General features: G+C 36.5%; 3 protein-coding genes across 3 annotated transcripts; 2 read left to right on the forward strand and 1 right to left on the reverse strand.

Annotated features, from left to right (window-relative positions):
- The first annotated feature begins 3,015 nt into the window (after positions 1-3,015).
- Positions 3,016-5,412, forward strand: LOC140541102 (vacuolar ATPase assembly integral membrane protein vma21-like). Its single transcript, XM_072663633.1, has 3 exons — positions 3,016-3,195; positions 4,009-4,118; positions 4,211-5,412. Exons 1-3 carry the CDS (start codon positions 3,134-3,136, stop codon positions 4,351-4,353), a joined length of 315 nt encoding a protein of 104 aa, XP_072519734.1. The 5' UTR covers positions 3,016-3,133; the 3' UTR covers positions 4,354-5,412.
- Positions 5,413-6,614: 1,202 nt separating this feature from the next.
- rnf128b (ring finger protein 128b) lies at positions 6,615-12,769 on the forward strand. Its single transcript, XM_072663482.1, has 7 exons — positions 6,615-7,126; positions 8,789-9,036; positions 10,101-10,172; positions 10,267-10,349; positions 11,057-11,144; positions 11,450-11,609; positions 12,241-12,769. Exons 1-7 carry the CDS (start codon positions 6,703-6,705, stop codon positions 12,345-12,347), a joined length of 1,182 nt encoding a protein of 393 aa, XP_072519583.1. The 5' UTR covers positions 6,615-6,702; the 3' UTR covers positions 12,348-12,769.
- Positions 12,770-13,938: 1,169 nt separating this feature from the next.
- LOC140540598 (gap junction alpha-3 protein-like) lies at positions 13,939-15,000 on the reverse strand. Its single transcript, XM_072662965.1, has one exon. The coding sequence runs from the start codon at positions 14,998-15,000 to the stop codon at positions 13,939-13,941; it is 1,062 nt and encodes a 353-aa protein (XP_072519066.1).
- Between the last annotated feature and the right edge of the window lie 1,843 nt (positions 15,001-16,843).

The following is a 16,843-nucleotide window of genomic DNA, read 5'->3' on the forward strand; positions in this document are numbered from 1 at the left end:
TATAAGTCACTTCTACAAAGAGCCAAAAACATGTCAGCAACAGCAAATCCTTCCACTCTTTAGAAGATATCCCTAAATGCTTACTGCACAATAACATAATGGCAATTATAATATTATCATATGTATTTTGCATTATGAAGATGTCTTTAAGTGTTGTAATGTTATATTCTTATCTCTTATCTTCTATCTCTAATTATCATACTCCCAATGATAAATGTCTATCAAAAGCTTTTGATACAGTACAAAATGTTTTCAAATGACAGCAGTAAAATTTAATTATGATAATAGCATGCCAGTAGTACAACAGTTTGGCTTGTTGTGAATTTGCATATATATTTTCAATTTGCAGTCATTCAAGCAAAGAGTAGAATTTAAGAGTATATATCAAACGAAGGCTTACGTCTATAGAACTATAATTTGCAGTTTAGCAGAAGGGTGAGGCAAAAGTATAAAAAACACTCAGTTGACTGAGTGAACATGTGTAGCAGTCAGCAGCTTGAGAGCTCGAGGGTAGAGTCTGGTGGTTACGGGCCAGGTACCTTTCTCCTGCTTACCAGATGGCAGTCCAAAAACAGCGTATGAAAAAATATATATATATTTTTCCAATAATTAATTGTGTCTCTCTGTAAATGTGCCTTGCAATTTGAAACACTAGATTTTGTTTTGACCTTGTTTACATCTGTTCACTTTATGTATCTTGAATATCAGAACTGTATTTGGAGGGCCAGGCCACATAAAAATGCTAGTTTTAAAAGTTTCAATACAGCAAAGATGTATTTTAAACAGATAGAAATCCAATCAACTCAGACTACTTGTCATGGAGGACGACGGCATGTAAAATTGCAAATTTCAAGACAGTAAACATCTCTAGTGCAGTACAGAAAGAGGTTGAATGGATAAACAACTGGTTGCTATGATTTCCATCGCCCACAACAATCAGATTTCTGTCTGACTAACCGGATACGCATTTTACTACCTGGTCCAAGAGGCTAAAATACAATTCAGATACTTTACGTTTGCACACTACAGGCATGCACTGTTTTTCGTACTTTTAGTTTAGGAGTACTTATCTTCTTAATTTCATTATTTAATTATTGTACGGTAATTAAACTATGAACTCACCAGCACCTTCATTCTCTGATTCTTTGCATAAGACCTTGCATGAAAATGGAAAAGGGTACAAAGCAACCTAAACCCTCTTTTCATTCCATGTTGTAAACTCATGGAACATCTGGAGCCTGAAGTGAAATCAAAGGATTTTAAGAACAATAAGAGACTAAAGCCTTACATTTTTTGTACTTTGAGTACTGCTCGAGCACTCAATGTTCCGCAAGGTAGGACAGAGCAGCCCTGTCTGCTCTGACACAACCACATGTAAGCACAACTTAAGTCATATATTAATGTATAAATATATAACATATATATAAACATATATAAATGTTTATTACGTTAACCTAAAGTAAACCTCAGCCTGCACCTGAATACAGAATGTTATTGGTTAACCTAAAGGATTGTAACCCAATGCCCTGTTGTTGGTGCCTACGACTATAATTATTATCTAAAATGAAGCAAGTTACAGGCACCAATAATGGAGAGTGTCATATTTATTTAAAATGTATTATACTATCATTTTGCACTACTTTTTTTTTGCTTTTTTGTCTCAGAAATGTATCATTCATTGAAATTATTCTACAACGTTTATGGGACCTGTGTAGCATGTATAAATATGTGTAAATAAAATACTTTGTACTGTGTTTACATGTATACAGAATGCAAACATAGCTCATTAGTGGAAGCCACAAGCTTCCATTTATCATAACCCATTTGTTTTTTTGGGTAGAATGTATATCATATGTTACCCTCAGTAACGGATCATCTGCTTGTGAAACATGGTTCTCCAGCAAAGCTCTTCTTCAACTCAGGATTCTCAGTACACAATAATCTTGTTATTCACCCATTATAATTCTGTGCTTTTGAAAGGAGCAGTCTGCTTCTTGAGTGCATTGCTTGGAAAAACATTTGGGAAAACCTGCTGAGCAGAAAGCCAGTGAATGCAGGAGTAACTGGAGCAGAAAGTGACACTCTTTCGCCTTTGCTTACAGTCGGGAGAGGCTCGCCAAGCAGAAACACGCAGGCCTGGTAGATCACTTTTTTTTTTTAGGTATGCCAGCTGAATACCTCTGTATGTTACCCATCCACTAATTAGAATGTCAACACAAATAAGATTGTTGCAGGACTGTTTAGGATTTCCTATTAGTCTATATTGAGAAGTATAATCAGGCTAATTGATAACCTGATCGTTTCTGTGGTTTACAAAAAAATATTTAGTTTATCATTGAAAGTGTACAGCAGGACAAGTGAACAGTCTGCAGAAATATTTAAATTTTATAGGTTACATTTAGGTTGATAACAGGGCTGATCGTAACAAGACTTAGGTTGAAGACTTAGCTTAAATCCATCATTATAAGTAAACATGGTGCCCTTGTATAAGAACATGAAACAAAGAGAAAATAATAGTCAAGGATGTTGGATTATCACTACACCTCATTCCCAACTCTCCAACTCATCCCAAAAGTACTGGATGGAGCACCATCATTACAGAGAGCACAGTTCTACTGCTCAAAACCTCAGTGCTGGGGGTCTTATTCCCCTATAGTCCACACCTGGCATTAAACATGGAGCCAATATGTTTACTTTTATCTGCCCCAGAGTGTCCTATTTTATTGGCAATACTTCTGTACAGGGTCTATGTGTATGTGCACCTGTACACCTGTGTCAGCAATAGGCGCATCTTAGCTGAATTAAAGGGGATGCCAACAAATACACTGTATATAAATTGTGAGTTTTGTGAGAAATTGAGCAAAGAGGGGACCAAAGAGGGGACCAACTCCTTATCAATTCTATGAAGAAAGGTATGTAGAAAAAAAAAATATATATATATATATAGTGTGTGTGTGTGTGTATACATAGTTTTATACGCCTCTCCTCCGTTAGATGGCAGTAAACACGGGACGTAGAAGCAATTCTCTCATGAGAGGAACATTGCTCTCATGTGACCCGAACTCTCCTGTTTAAACACACATTAGAAGCTAGCTAGCTCTATTATTCAGAAGAATTGGAAAAAATAAAGAAAATGGAGGGATTTGTTAAAACGTCTCTGAACCCAACCTCAGAAGTTGTCGCGGATTTCAGAGGGTACGTTGCTCGCTTCTTTTTTGTGAACATGTGAATAGCTTACGTTAGTTGGTTAGCTTGCTAGCTAACACCAGCTCCAATTCATTCTGTTAGCCAGAGTGAATCTGTGTGGCACTCGCTGATGCGCCCGCATCCCTAGATCAATGCACTTCGTTCAGTTATCTCCCACCTGTTTTGTATAGGTATATTTCTGGGTATACATCTTTGGTATCTGGGTATAGATATACATATTTGTTTGTTGTGGGGGTTTGCTCTCTTTCTGCAGTCTCATGTAGCTTAGTGTTCTCCTCAGGCGACAGTATAGTATAGCAACAAACTGTAGTTATTTGTAACAGTACGTTTCCAGACATGATGCGAGGTGAAGCAACGTTAGGTTTGAACACTTAGGATGCTTCAATACACTTTAAAATGAATGCTGTTGCCATAATCCTTTATCTAGTTCCTTTTTACCCTTGGCAGCATTTCACCATGTGGTTTTAGAGTTTCCTCATTCCTGTTATTCATTTTCTGATTTATTTTTGTATGAACTGAATTGGGTACTGTAGATATCTATTCATCTAAGACATTTTATGTAGGTCACTATTATTTTAATACAACCTCCTTATCTGCTTCGTGATGGATACATTTTCTTTATACTGTACCTTATACTATATCCTTATCCTGCTCAGGCAAGGCATATGTAGTCAGAAGCAAACACATCTATAATAAACCTAATATAAGAATTTATATTAGGCTTATTATGAGCCTAATATAGTTTATGAACTATGATGCTGTGATGCATAATCTCATTCACTCAAAAACTTTGTTTTCCAGGAATGATGGGTCCTTGGTATCTGCACTTAAAACGTTGCTGTTTTTTACTGTTTTAATGGTTACTGTGCCAATAGGTTTATACTTCGCATCAAAGGCATATGTTTTTGAAGGTAAGGTAATATCCACCTGTTTCTGGCTGCATTATGACTTGATACTAGAAATTGCCTTAAAATATCAACACTGTTCTGTTTTCTTTCTACAGGCTCACTGCAGATGTCCAACACAGATAGTTATTTCTACGCTGCTATTGTAGCAGTTTTGGCAGTACATGTGGTCCTAGCCCTTTTTGTTTACGTAGCTTGGACTGAAGGTTCTTCCCAGAGGAGGAAGGGCAAGCATGATTAGACCAGATCAATAAATGTACAGATCTGCATTATTCCACTGACGTTGTCGGTGAGTGTAATGAAAGGTTTAAATTGATGGTCGTATATTGCGTTTCAAATTAAGGGTTGAATGTGAATTATAGAAATTATTTGCTTGATATTATGTTTGAGATGTTCATACTATAAAATAGGAGTGTAACGGTGCTTAAAAGTCACTGCGAGATTGTGTGCACCGAGCCGTGACCACTGTACCATGACGGTTCAGTGTGAATACACTTACAGCAAGTCTTTGTTGATTTTATGATAGGATGGATGTTTATGATCTCTCATTACAGTTGTAATTACTGTTATTGTATGTCCTTTTTGTTTCAAAATGTTGTCACTTGTTTATGTTTGGATATTTGTATTTTTGAGATGCAGACGTTCTCCAAAATTGTGTTGAATGTGTTGTTCATAAACAGTGTGATCAGGCCATGAGTAAAGTTTCTGGGTATGCTGTTGTTCTTGAGTGTGTTGTTTATGTATTGACCTGTGTTGAAATTTTTAAATGTTGCTAACATCATGCAGTGGAGCCAGTATTAAAATGAGTACATTTATTTTCCACAGTCTGTTGAATGTAATGTCCAGTGCCAATGTATACTGAAGGCTTATATTTATCAGTCAGTGTCAGTCAGTGTCAGTCAGTGGGTTTTTATTATCTATATACAGAGTACACCGTGAAATGAAACAATGTTCCTCCAGGACCATGGTGCAACATAGACACAGTGCAACACAGTACAAGTGCAGACAGACAATACAGACAAAGAATAATAAATAATTTAGTATGATATGTTGCATTATTATGTTTAGGTCATTGCTTGATCTACCAAATGGGGGTTTGGGTGACTGCCCAGTGGCCCAAACAACCACGTTTTGAGTTGTTTTAGGTATCTGTTAACATTTAAATTGTTAAATCTGTTCACATAACAGACTAGTGAGCTTTGAGAAATCCAGCTGTAAATATTCAGTAAGCATCTTTATGCCAGTCTTTGGTGTGCAGAAATGTCTATTGATAAGACAAAAATAAATGACTATGATCGTGTCTTGTTTGACATGCATTGTAATATTAGTTAGGAATATTATTCTTATCAAGTGAGCTGATGCCCTCTTATTGCGAAGGCAATTTATTAACCAAACATCACCCCATCAATGAAATGTGACCACCGCTCACCAGATATTTTATTTTGGATGGTGGACCATTCTCAGCAGAGCAGCTTTCCTGGGCTTTACTTGTTGGTAGTAAAATTGTTAAACAGATAATTAGTTTCATCCAGGCCTTCTGCAATGGTCTTTTTCTTTCCAGGGGATCCTTGTTAGCCGGGTGGTTTTATTTTATTTTATTTTTTTATTTTTTTTACCAGTGCACAAACATGTACACAAACGTTCCACTACTGTTAGCCCCTGTTGTGCCCTGAATGCCCCACCAATTAGTCCTTTGTGTCCTATTCCATTGATAGATTGGGTAGAGGGTGGCAGGCAAATGATACAGCAGCAGATAGGCTACAATCAGTACCGACGTACAGTAATCGTCTAAGTACAAAGTGAACCTGTATGGTAGATGCACCTGTTAAAATGGCTAGTCAGTGTAGGTACTACATACATGTTACCAAAACACTCCAATGGTGCGCCTTATTTAACCAGTAGACGATTTCAAGATTTTACTTTTTAAATTCGCCACATCTTAAATAATAAACATTACAAAACTTGGTTGCATGGTCAGGATGACAAATTATATTTCAAGGAAGTTCAGACTTTTCATATCATGGACTGATAACATTTCACAGCTGTAAATGTGCTTGTTTTATGGTACTTCCTTGATAGTTAGCTATTATTGGCCAGTCTGAGCTTGACTGCTACATTTATGTTTTGTCATGTAGGTGGTGAAAATATTAATAGTGTGGCCACCAAATTTGAGGTGTAATGATGAGATGTAGAAAGAGAGAGAGAGTTTTTTTTTATTGTCTCTTGATGGTCATCTGTCAAGAGGTAGATGATTGTTCATGAAATTAGCCATAGGAATGCCCCTACTAATATAATGCTGTAATGAACACTGGTGGACATTTTATATCTGTTACTTTTTTCACATTTATTTGCTTTGTTCTTTAGAGGGCATATGTTTCCAGTGATGAGGAAAGGGTAGGGCACAACCCTTTTAAATGAATACTATCTTAACCAGCGTTCAAGGTCCAGGATGATAAGGCAAGCTCCACCTGACGTAAAGCAATCTTGGATTACCATGGGCTGATATCCTATTACAGTTAACTGCAGGTACAGAACAACACTACACGGTGTGGCACAGAGCAGTAGAATTGTTTGCCTGGCTCTGGGAAAAATGGAAAAGGACAAAAGATTAATGCATCGGTTGACATGGGTCTGGCTGGCATTATGGATTTTCCAGTTTCCAGTCCATTCATGTGCCTCCTACATGGTCCTTTGGAGTGCCTTTGTGGAGCTCCAGTACTTCAACACAGAGACTAACCAGACAACGACTAGTATGTGTGAGTGTGGTTGGTCTGGGTCTGCTTCACCTCAGTTTTCTGCTTCTGGAGACGTGGCGCTTCCTAAGTCGGATCTCCTGGCCTGCACTCCCAATGCAACCTTCGCTGTCAACCATACGCCATGGATAGCTCTCATCAAAAGAGGTAACTGTAGCTATGATGAGAAGATTCAAGCTGCCCAGCGAGAAGGAGCCTCAGCTGTGGTTATCTACAACCTTGATGGCACTGGAAACACAACAAACCCAATGTCCCTTTCAGGTATGACTATCAGCCCATACAAAGTCTCAGTAGCTGCTTGTGTAATGAGGTCATTGTCTAACTAAACAACCACAAAATAAAATAAAATGTTCAACTGAAGATACATACAAATTCAAACCATTTTAATAGTCATATCTAGCTGGTCAACTTTTAATGAACATACTTTCATCTTTATGTTATAAAACAGTAGGCATCTAAAATAAATTATCAGGGACAAAGAGTTTTACTGAATTGCAAGTGTTGTATTATAGAATGATTGACCGTTTGGTGGCCAATTTCAGTTTTCTACTGAAACATAATAAATTCTACTTTAGTCCCTGTGTAAACAGCACTTTCAGTGTCGTATGTTTAAGTTGATCTCTGTGATTTTTTCATCTTTTCAGAATTTTCTTTGTGAATGTTCTGTGTCCTTCAGTCACAGATTAGCCCCACATGTTAATGTATTTTATTCAACTCTAGCTTCACAAATCCGAGTCCAAGGATGGTCCAATATCTTTGCTTAGTACTGTAATAAGGCTACTTTATCTCTAGTGCTGAGTCACATACCTTGCTACCTTGGGTCCACTTCAAAAGTTTATGCAAACACAGGCATTATTAGTAGTAGTCACAAATACCCTTAAAGTCATATTGTCTATAAACCTGTTCATATTATGACAAGCATTGGTTTAGTATATTCAGAAGATAAGAAGACCTTAAAGCAATGGTAAAGGCAATGTTCCAGTAATTTTGCGTATAAAGACTTTTTAGGCTACAGTATTAAACATTTCATCTTCTAACTGCAGTATTAGTGCTCAAGTGCAATGTGCATCCTGATGAACTAGAAGCAGGGCAGTTTTCTACATTTCTTTAGTTGTGTTTCTGTGTTTATTTGAATGTCTTACATATTTGACTCTTTTGTATTGTCGTTTTGTCATAGTACCCTAAAGGCTTCATATACTTAGGTCTAAAACACACTTAATCTCTATTTGTGTTATACAATAGAGTTACAGAAAACCAATTACTCTACATCTGGATCAGGCTGTGCCACCTGGTAAAACACCTGTGTTTAAATGCGGAAAAAGCTTGACTGGAGATGGTACAAATCAGAACCAGAACCAAACAGCTCAACTATCTATGGCATAAAATGCCTCTGTACTGTACTACATATGGTACTTTGAACATACTACTTACCATTAGAATGTTTGCTTCCAATTATTTAAAGCCCATTAAAGTAAAAGCTAAGTTTGAGAATATGTTTTTAAATAGTCTGAAATTGGATTTTTATACAACTGAGATTACTTAGCCAAATCTGAACTGTAGCACAAATCTGTAACTGTCACAATAAAAACAGAGAGGTAAATAAACCCTTCACATATCTATTCTTACTTTTACTCCTGCGTGAACAACTACATAAAAATGTAGTAACGTAGCAAGTCAATTAATCTTTCTTTACAGACTGAAGTTGAGAAGTGATTAGGAAACTCAGTCTTTGTACAGTGACTGTGGCCTCAAAATGCCTGCCCATTCGTCTAATGTTAAACCATCTGATCCAATTGTGTACATTGCTTATTCATGTCTTATTTCTTTGTGTCTTTTTGTGTTTTTATTGACTTATTATTTATACTTTAAACATGTTTAAAACAACACTTTACATATGCAAATGCTGTCTACTTTATCTTATAGGGATTAACAACATAGTGGCCATCACAATCAGCAATCACCTTGGAAAACAAATCACCAGCCTGGTTCAAAGTGGGACGATGGTCTATATGCGCATTAAAGAGGGCAATCCATATAAGTTTTGGGGCAACCCTGTGTGGGTCTATATCATGTCTTTTGCCTTCTTTGGAATAACAGCTGTCATTCTGGGCTACTTTGTCTTCGTGGTCATTAAACGTCTCTACCGAAACAGGCAGCTCCGGATCCAGCAGGTTAGGCATTTGCTAGCTACCACTGACCAGTTGGGATTGGCTGGGGTTTTGTGTGATCTGATTCAGAAGATAAATGAAAACCGCTGCTACACATCAAACCTGAGTGTAATTTTTTATTCACTATATGTCCTGCTAAATGCAATCAAATCCTCACTGCAATGCTCCAAAATCTAGTGAAAATCCTTCCATGGACAGTGGAGACAGGTACTCCAAAAAAGCTATAAAAGATAAAAACCTCTTGAAAAAAATACCCTTGATTTAGGAAGAAACAATTATTGAGCAGGTGTTCCAATATGTTTGTCCATAAAGTATATTTAGTGCTGCATAAAAGTCTTTAGAACTTTTGCAGTATACTGAAGTAGTTAGGTGATAAGACAGATATAAGGCTAAACACTTCTTACAGTTTATTTAGCGCTAGCAATGAACATTTAATTCCACGTCAGGTTGTTGGCAAATTAACAGTTTTTAAAGAATTAGTGTTTTAAATCCTCATTCATTTTACAGTAAGTAGTAGTCACCCCTTCTAATGAATGCACTTTAACAGATGTGCAAGTACACACACACGCTTGCCTAGTCCATGTAGAGAGGTGTTGACAATAGAATGGGATTCTCTGGAGCAGGTAAAAATTAACCTATAGGAACGATTCCTAATGACAGGCGTGGGCTAGAGGAGTATAAAGTCTATCAGCGTTGATCTATGGTGCAGTGGAACTTTTCTTTTCTGAAATGATGTTTATCAAAGAATTACTTAGAGATGAGTTAAAAGTTTGGGATGAGATGGTGTGGTGATCATCCTTATATGTATATATATATATATATATATATATATATATATATATATATGCTATAAGCTGTGTGTGTGTAGATTTTTGAGTAATGGGGACTGTTTAAACATCTACATTTTATAAGCTGTTAAAATTGCAGGAGCAGATTTGTTTATTCCACAGATAATTAATTAGCTCTGAATTTGCTTATTTTAGTACATGTTTGTTAAATACAGCTAATTGTATGAAGATTAACTGGATATCTACAAATCTCACAAGCCTGTCTTGTCATTTATTTAGAGAAAACTTAAAAAAGTGGCGGAGAGAGCCATTGCCAAGTTACAAGTTCGGACACTACGGCGGACTGATCCGGTATTGTAAAACAGTTCCATTATTGCTGATGGCTGATTTTCAATTACACTAATTAAAGTCATGTGTGCAATGATAATTGTGATTTTTTTTGCAGGAGGTTGAAGCAGAAGAGAACAGCTGTGCTGTGTGCATAGACTCCTTCAGGAGGGGTGATATTGTGACAACTCTGCCTTGCAGGTAAAAAAAAACATGTGTTAAACATTAAAGGATGCTTTTTGATCATTGAGTTAGCATATTCTTACAATGACAACAACTTTTAGAGCTGAATCCTTGCCAACAATCACATTCATTTTACTAGAATTACTTTACTTGTATTGACATCCTAATGTTGTAATATTAATGTCGTTAAAGTGACAGACCACAGAAACAGATTACAAAGGTGATGTCACAGAATGAACTCTTTGTTACCATTGTTATCTTGGGCTTGAACAATTGGAGCAAAAAACAGTATCTAGTTGGTCTGTTCAAAACGTGGGCTATGTCTAGTAAACATTGAGCCTATGTGATACACTCAGTATGGATTGTTAGATTGTTCCAATTAAAACCTGATATGATCCTTTTTGAGCTTACACTCATTCTTTAATTTAACAATCAATATGCTGGGCTATAAAGTACAGGTAGAATCCCTTTCCTATTCCATAATTTACTTGCCATAGACATACATTTCTATATGTTCTGTAAAGCATCATGTGGTGATTTCATAACCTTATGATTTTTCACAAGGAGTAGAGTTCAGGTACTGAGTGTTCCAGGAACTCTCTTGAGTCACCAAGCTCTCTATGTGACAACACTAATAAGACTATAAAGAGTGTGACAATAATTTTCTAGCTTTATGAGGACTGTTAGGCTGACTCTTAAACTGTGACCCTTTATCCCCTTTCAAGTCATATCTTCCACAAGACGTGCATTGAGCCATGGTTGCTGGAACACCATACCTGTCCCATGTGTAAATATGATATTCTGAAAGGCGAGGTATGTTCCATTGGGACATCGTTGCGCTACCATTATTGCAACAAAGTGTCATTGTTCTTTCAGCTTTCTTGTGACAGTTTTCCTTTTTTCATTCATTTGAAAGATATGTACAACATATATTACATACATTGGTTAAGAAATAGTGTTATAATCACTCAACTTATAAATGATCATTTGAGTGATTATAACACTACTTCTTAATCAATGTATGTAATATATGTTGAACACTTGTATATGTTTGTACACTGCTGATGAGGCAACAACTTCAGTTGCAAAGTTGATATACCATTGAAATCTTTTTCAAGGTTGGGGTTGAACCTAGTCAGGAATCTTCCATGCCAACAGCAGATGTCAGGTTTTATCCAAGTTCTGTGTCAGGGTCACTCGCAGAATCACCAGCTATGGTCACATCTCTGGAGCAACATGCTGAAACCAGGCCGCACTTAGATGTTCAGACTGCTGATTGTAAGTTGGTTTAAAGCTAATATTTTTTTACCCACATTACCATGCATGCATGTATCATTTCTGATACATTAAGGCCTCTTTGGCCCACCTACATAAATATAAAGCACTATGTTATTTAACCAGATAAAATGATTAAGGCTGTTACTGTTGATTTATAAGTAATCTACTGATACTAGTTTACTAATCAAGCATTGAAGAATTGTTTGGAGTGGGCTGTATACATACAAGAAATATAAATACTATACTATGATTGGTACCTTTACTCAATAAATAAAAATGTGTTTTAAATAAAAAAAAATTAAACACTTAATATATAAAAACAAATATGTAGGCATTGGTGAGTTCATAATAATTTGATGGAGCATTACTATACACTATACCCACAACATGTTCTACAAAAAGAACCAGATGCCATAGAAGAACCATTTTTGTAGAGATGTACGAGTGTGAAGAACCTTTAAATTGGTAAAGAATGTTTACATCAACTTTGTTAAATCTTTAAATGTTCGTTATACATACACCTTTTTTACAAAAATGGTTCTTAATGGAACCAGAAATGGTTATTCTATTACATCACTCCTACTTTTAAGAGTGTATCTGAAAGCGAAATATTTTCCCCCCATTATATTAGGTGCCATTCGGGTGTCAGATCATGTGACAAGAGAGGATCACATCTATGAGAACCCAGCATTCGAAGAAGAACAGCAGATCACTGACCATCAGACACGTCAAGTTTAGAAAGATTTAATAATATAATTATTATTAAATGTTTAATAATATATAAAAAAATAATATCTTAAATTGGGGTATAATCCTTAAAAAGAGTAAAGGGCTCAGCATATAGTGTATATCTAACAAAAACACATTAGAGCCCTTAAAACAAGCAGCTTGAAATGATCAACAGTAACACTATGAATTGTGTTCTTTTGAATTAAAAGTATTCCAAAACCACAGTTTGTTAGATTGTTAAAATGGTGTTGGAAACAAAATATGCACTTTTTGGCTAAATACTGTGTGTGTAAGAGGTTTGCTTTGTTTTTTTGAGTTACTTTATTTTTCAGAAGATTAATAGATTCTAAGAATCTACATTTTATTCCATGTATGATCCAAAAGAGGCCAAATGCTAGCTAATAAATTGTATTATTATTATGCCTTCTTAATAATGCTGTTGTCGTTTGCATGTGACAAAGCAATTAATAAATGTATATTTTTAAAATAATATTTTGACTACTTATTTTTTAAAGATAGTCAGTGTAGGTATTTTTATAAACCATGTTTTATAAAACCTTTAGTTCTGTTATGTCCCTCTCCTCATAGTTGTTTACTTGATATGCCAGAATGGATATTTAAAACAGACAGCATCTTAATCATGACTGTATTTCAAACACACCTATGACTGCAGGCTAACCATAATCTCTCTTCTACTGATGTGCCAAACAGTCTGTAAGTCTAATACATGTAGCAAAAGCCCAGATTATTATGGAAAACAACAAATGACATAGTTGAGCTGAGATGAAAGGGTTGGTAAACTGTTGTTATTGGGGAACATGTTGTATACAGCATTCTGCATCCCTTGCTGTCAGGGCAAGCTAATAATAACTCTCGACTAGGCATCTTTGAAGTGGACGAAGTCAGCGGAGGAGGTGCAGGCTGGTATGTGACTTAGAAATGGTTTAGAAGACTTCTAATTTTAACCCTTTAAACCAATTGGTCCGTTCCACTGAGCAGGAAAAAAAAACACCATATCTAAAAAGAGCTGTGAGACACATTAGCCTTGACTAACTGTGTTATGCATTATGTATTTTGCTGTACATATGAATATTAGTCAAATATCTTTACTTACTTTATTTTATGCAAAGGTCTTGAACTGGTGTTGTTTGTCTAAGCCCCTTTAGCCTTTGTTCAGTATGCCTGCTGATATGTACTGTAACTTATAGTGCAACCAAGACCTTTTGGGGAAATAGCTTATTGAGAAGAACACAGTGTAATATATCAATAAATTACTTAATTATCAGAAAATTTAATGATGTTACAAAACTCTTGTTTACATAGTTTACTATAACAAATACAGCACAAAATAGTATTAAATAAAATCCACTGGACATTCAGATGAGAACAAGTGTTTATGGCATTCTGCTGTTCAATGTAACACAATTGAAAGTTGTAAACTATCTGACAGCAAAAATAAGTCACACATAATTAATAATGACATTATATAATTAAACCAGGACCATTTGCTGAATTGCATAAACATTACATTATTAAAACTAAAAAAAATACAGAGCCATGGTTAAAATGAATCCATTTGAACATCTCAGAATCTTTCATATCAAATCTTCAGATCATCTACCCTGGTCTTGTTACTAAACTTACCAGTTCGACTAGGCCTCTTCTGTTGATCTCCTGGTGACCCAGAAGATGAACCTGAGGCTTTTCTTATTTTCGAGTCAAGTTCCTCTGGTTTACCATTCCTCTCAACAGCAAAGTTGTCCTTGTTCTGTTTACAAACTGCTTTGCTGTTATATGGAAGGAAAGACTCAGGATCACCAATTTGCGAAATGTATCCAGGGGCAGACTGATAAGAGGGCCGGTGGCCTTGGAAATAGTTGTAACTGGGCTCAAATGGGTCGGCTGCTTCGCTAGGTACCTTGGACGATATCTCAGATGGTAGCTTTGCATTTCTGTAGCCAATGCCTTGACGGCACTTTGTGAAACCCAAGTGATACATTTCCACCAGGTTAAGAAGAAGTGAGAAGCATGCTACTGCTAGCATAAAGATAATGAAAATTGTCTTCTCTGTGGGTCTAGAGATGTAGCAGTTCACAGGATTGGGGCAGGGTGGCCGATCACACATGTAGAGAGGTTTAAGTTCAAATCCATACAGGAAATATTGTGCAACTATAAAGCCTACCTCAAACAAAGTCTTGAAAACTATGTTGAAGACATATGTGCGCAGAATGTCTCCTTGAAGTCGGATGTGGCCTTGCTCGTCACGTACTGGAGACTTCTTAGCTTTGGCTTCACCAATAAGGGGCTGATTGTCACCCTGGGAAGGTTCCTTCTCTTTATGCCTGTGTTTCTCTTCCATTCGAACCAAGTGCAGAATGTGGCCCAGGTAGATAAGTGTGGGTGTGGACACAAATATAATCTGTAGAACCCAGAAGCGAATGTGGGAGATAGGGAAAGTCTTGTCGTAGCAGACATTCTGACAACCAGGTTGTTTGGTATCACACGTGAAGCCAGATTGCTCATCTCCCCATACTTTCTCGGCAGCCGTGCCCAGCACCAGGATGCGGAAGATGAAGAGGACAGTCAGCCACACTTTCCCGACTACTGTGGAGTGCTCTTGGGCACTCTCGAGTAGCTTTCCCAGTAAGCCCCAGTCTCCCATTGCAGCTTGTGTTTTCGACTAGTTCTGCAAAACATATGTCCATTAAAGTCTGCAGTAGCATGCTGGCTTAGGATAAAGGTGAAATTGTTTCTTAATCCAGTGAACCACAGAATTATGATGACTTATTTTTTATTCATTGCTTTGACTGATTCAGTAACATCTAAGATACTGATCTGGTATGTGGATATGAGACTGAGGAACTGAAATATTCTTATTATCTTATTATTCTTATTATTTTCAATAATAAGAATAATTATCTGAAGTTGTAGGCCATCTCAACATTTTGCTCTAAGAAAACTGGCACACATAAGCCATTAAGTTCTAAAAGCTTCCCCTTATCTTGTTACCAGGGGAGCTAGCTATCATAACAGCACTCTACCCTTCAGCAACATACTGCGCTAAAACTCAAGAGTTTCTCTAATTCTGTTTTCACAAACACTGCTTAATATGGCTGTGCCTCACAAAACAAACAATAAAGATTTTTATCTATTAAAGTTTAAGTGAAGCCAACTTTCATCTACAGAAGAGACAGGCATGATTCTAATAAGCCATTATGGGATGCATCCAACCATCTGTGATTGTGTACCAGGAGAGAAAACATATTTGTTCAAATATTTGCTAAATGTATAATAGTGGTTATAGAAGGGGAAAAAATTATTCAAATACATATTTGATCACTGTTGTGCCAGCTTGACTGATTTTCAAACAAATACAAAATACTAATACTAACAAATACTAATTATGAGGCCTCCTTTCAGTAAACATAAAGTTTATTTTTTATTACTTGAAAAGGCTTACTTTATGGAGTGTGTGTAGAGAAATTCTAAGAAAAATGTTTCTAATTCTAAAAATAGGAATTTTTTACTGATATGCTAGCTGCTGCAAATGCTATGGCAAATTACTCAAATATCCAGCCCATCCCTGTTAAATATTTGAAAGACATAAATCCATCTGCTTACACTTCTGTATTAGAAATATGGGAAAGAGACTGAATGGTCCCATAAAACATCTGAACATTTGGTATTTGTTACTACCCTAATTTTTAGCCTTAATTTTTTTTCATGCTTTACTTTTGAGTGAATATTTCTTTAATAGTTTATAGAAAATTGCCCACCTTGTCAGTGAATACATCTCCAGCAGTGGAACAGAAGCCGTGAGCATGGATCCATGCGGTCACTCACACAGGCCCTATACTCCGACCCATGTCAAGGCAATGTCCTTGAAGGGGAATGAAATCCAGACTCTCTGTGGTCACGGTTCTGATAACAATAAATCAATTCAGTTTTTCTTATCCAAAGCACACTGTGTTGTCTGTTCAAGCAACCCAGACCTGTTGAAACCACTGCCAAAGAGTCTTCTTCTGACCCCCTCCCTCCTCTCCCTGGGGTTAATTTTGGTACAAGGCACACTCTCTAATGTAAACTATCAGGCTCGCCACTTGCTTGTTACTTGAAATGACAGGGTGAGCAACCAATGAGACTGCTAAAAAGTGACCCAAGGGCAAGGCTAAATATAGCATTAGGGTCTCTCCTATCACAAGAGAGTTAACTTGGAAGCACACAGACATTTGAGGCCTGAAGGCATTGATACAAATCACAACCATGGCAGTACTTCACAAAGCTGTGGTTGTGCAGTAGATTATATCACAAATGTAATCCATGCCAGTTTCAATTGTGGGCTCCTGTTGTTAATCTGCAGAATTTGAAACAACTGTAAACACAGCCTAGGGTGTAGGCTTACTCTAATAGACATATTTGACTAGGCATGGAATTAATATACTTAATTTATTTCATGAAGATAAGAGAATAAGTCAAGACCTTATTCAAAATAGTTTGTTGATTCT

This window comes from Salminus brasiliensis, chromosome 19, assembly GCF_030463535.1.
Source record: "Salminus brasiliensis chromosome 19, fSalBra1.hap2, whole genome shotgun sequence".
Classification (NCBI taxonomy): domain Eukaryota; kingdom Metazoa; phylum Chordata; class Actinopteri; order Characiformes; family Bryconidae; genus Salminus; species Salminus brasiliensis.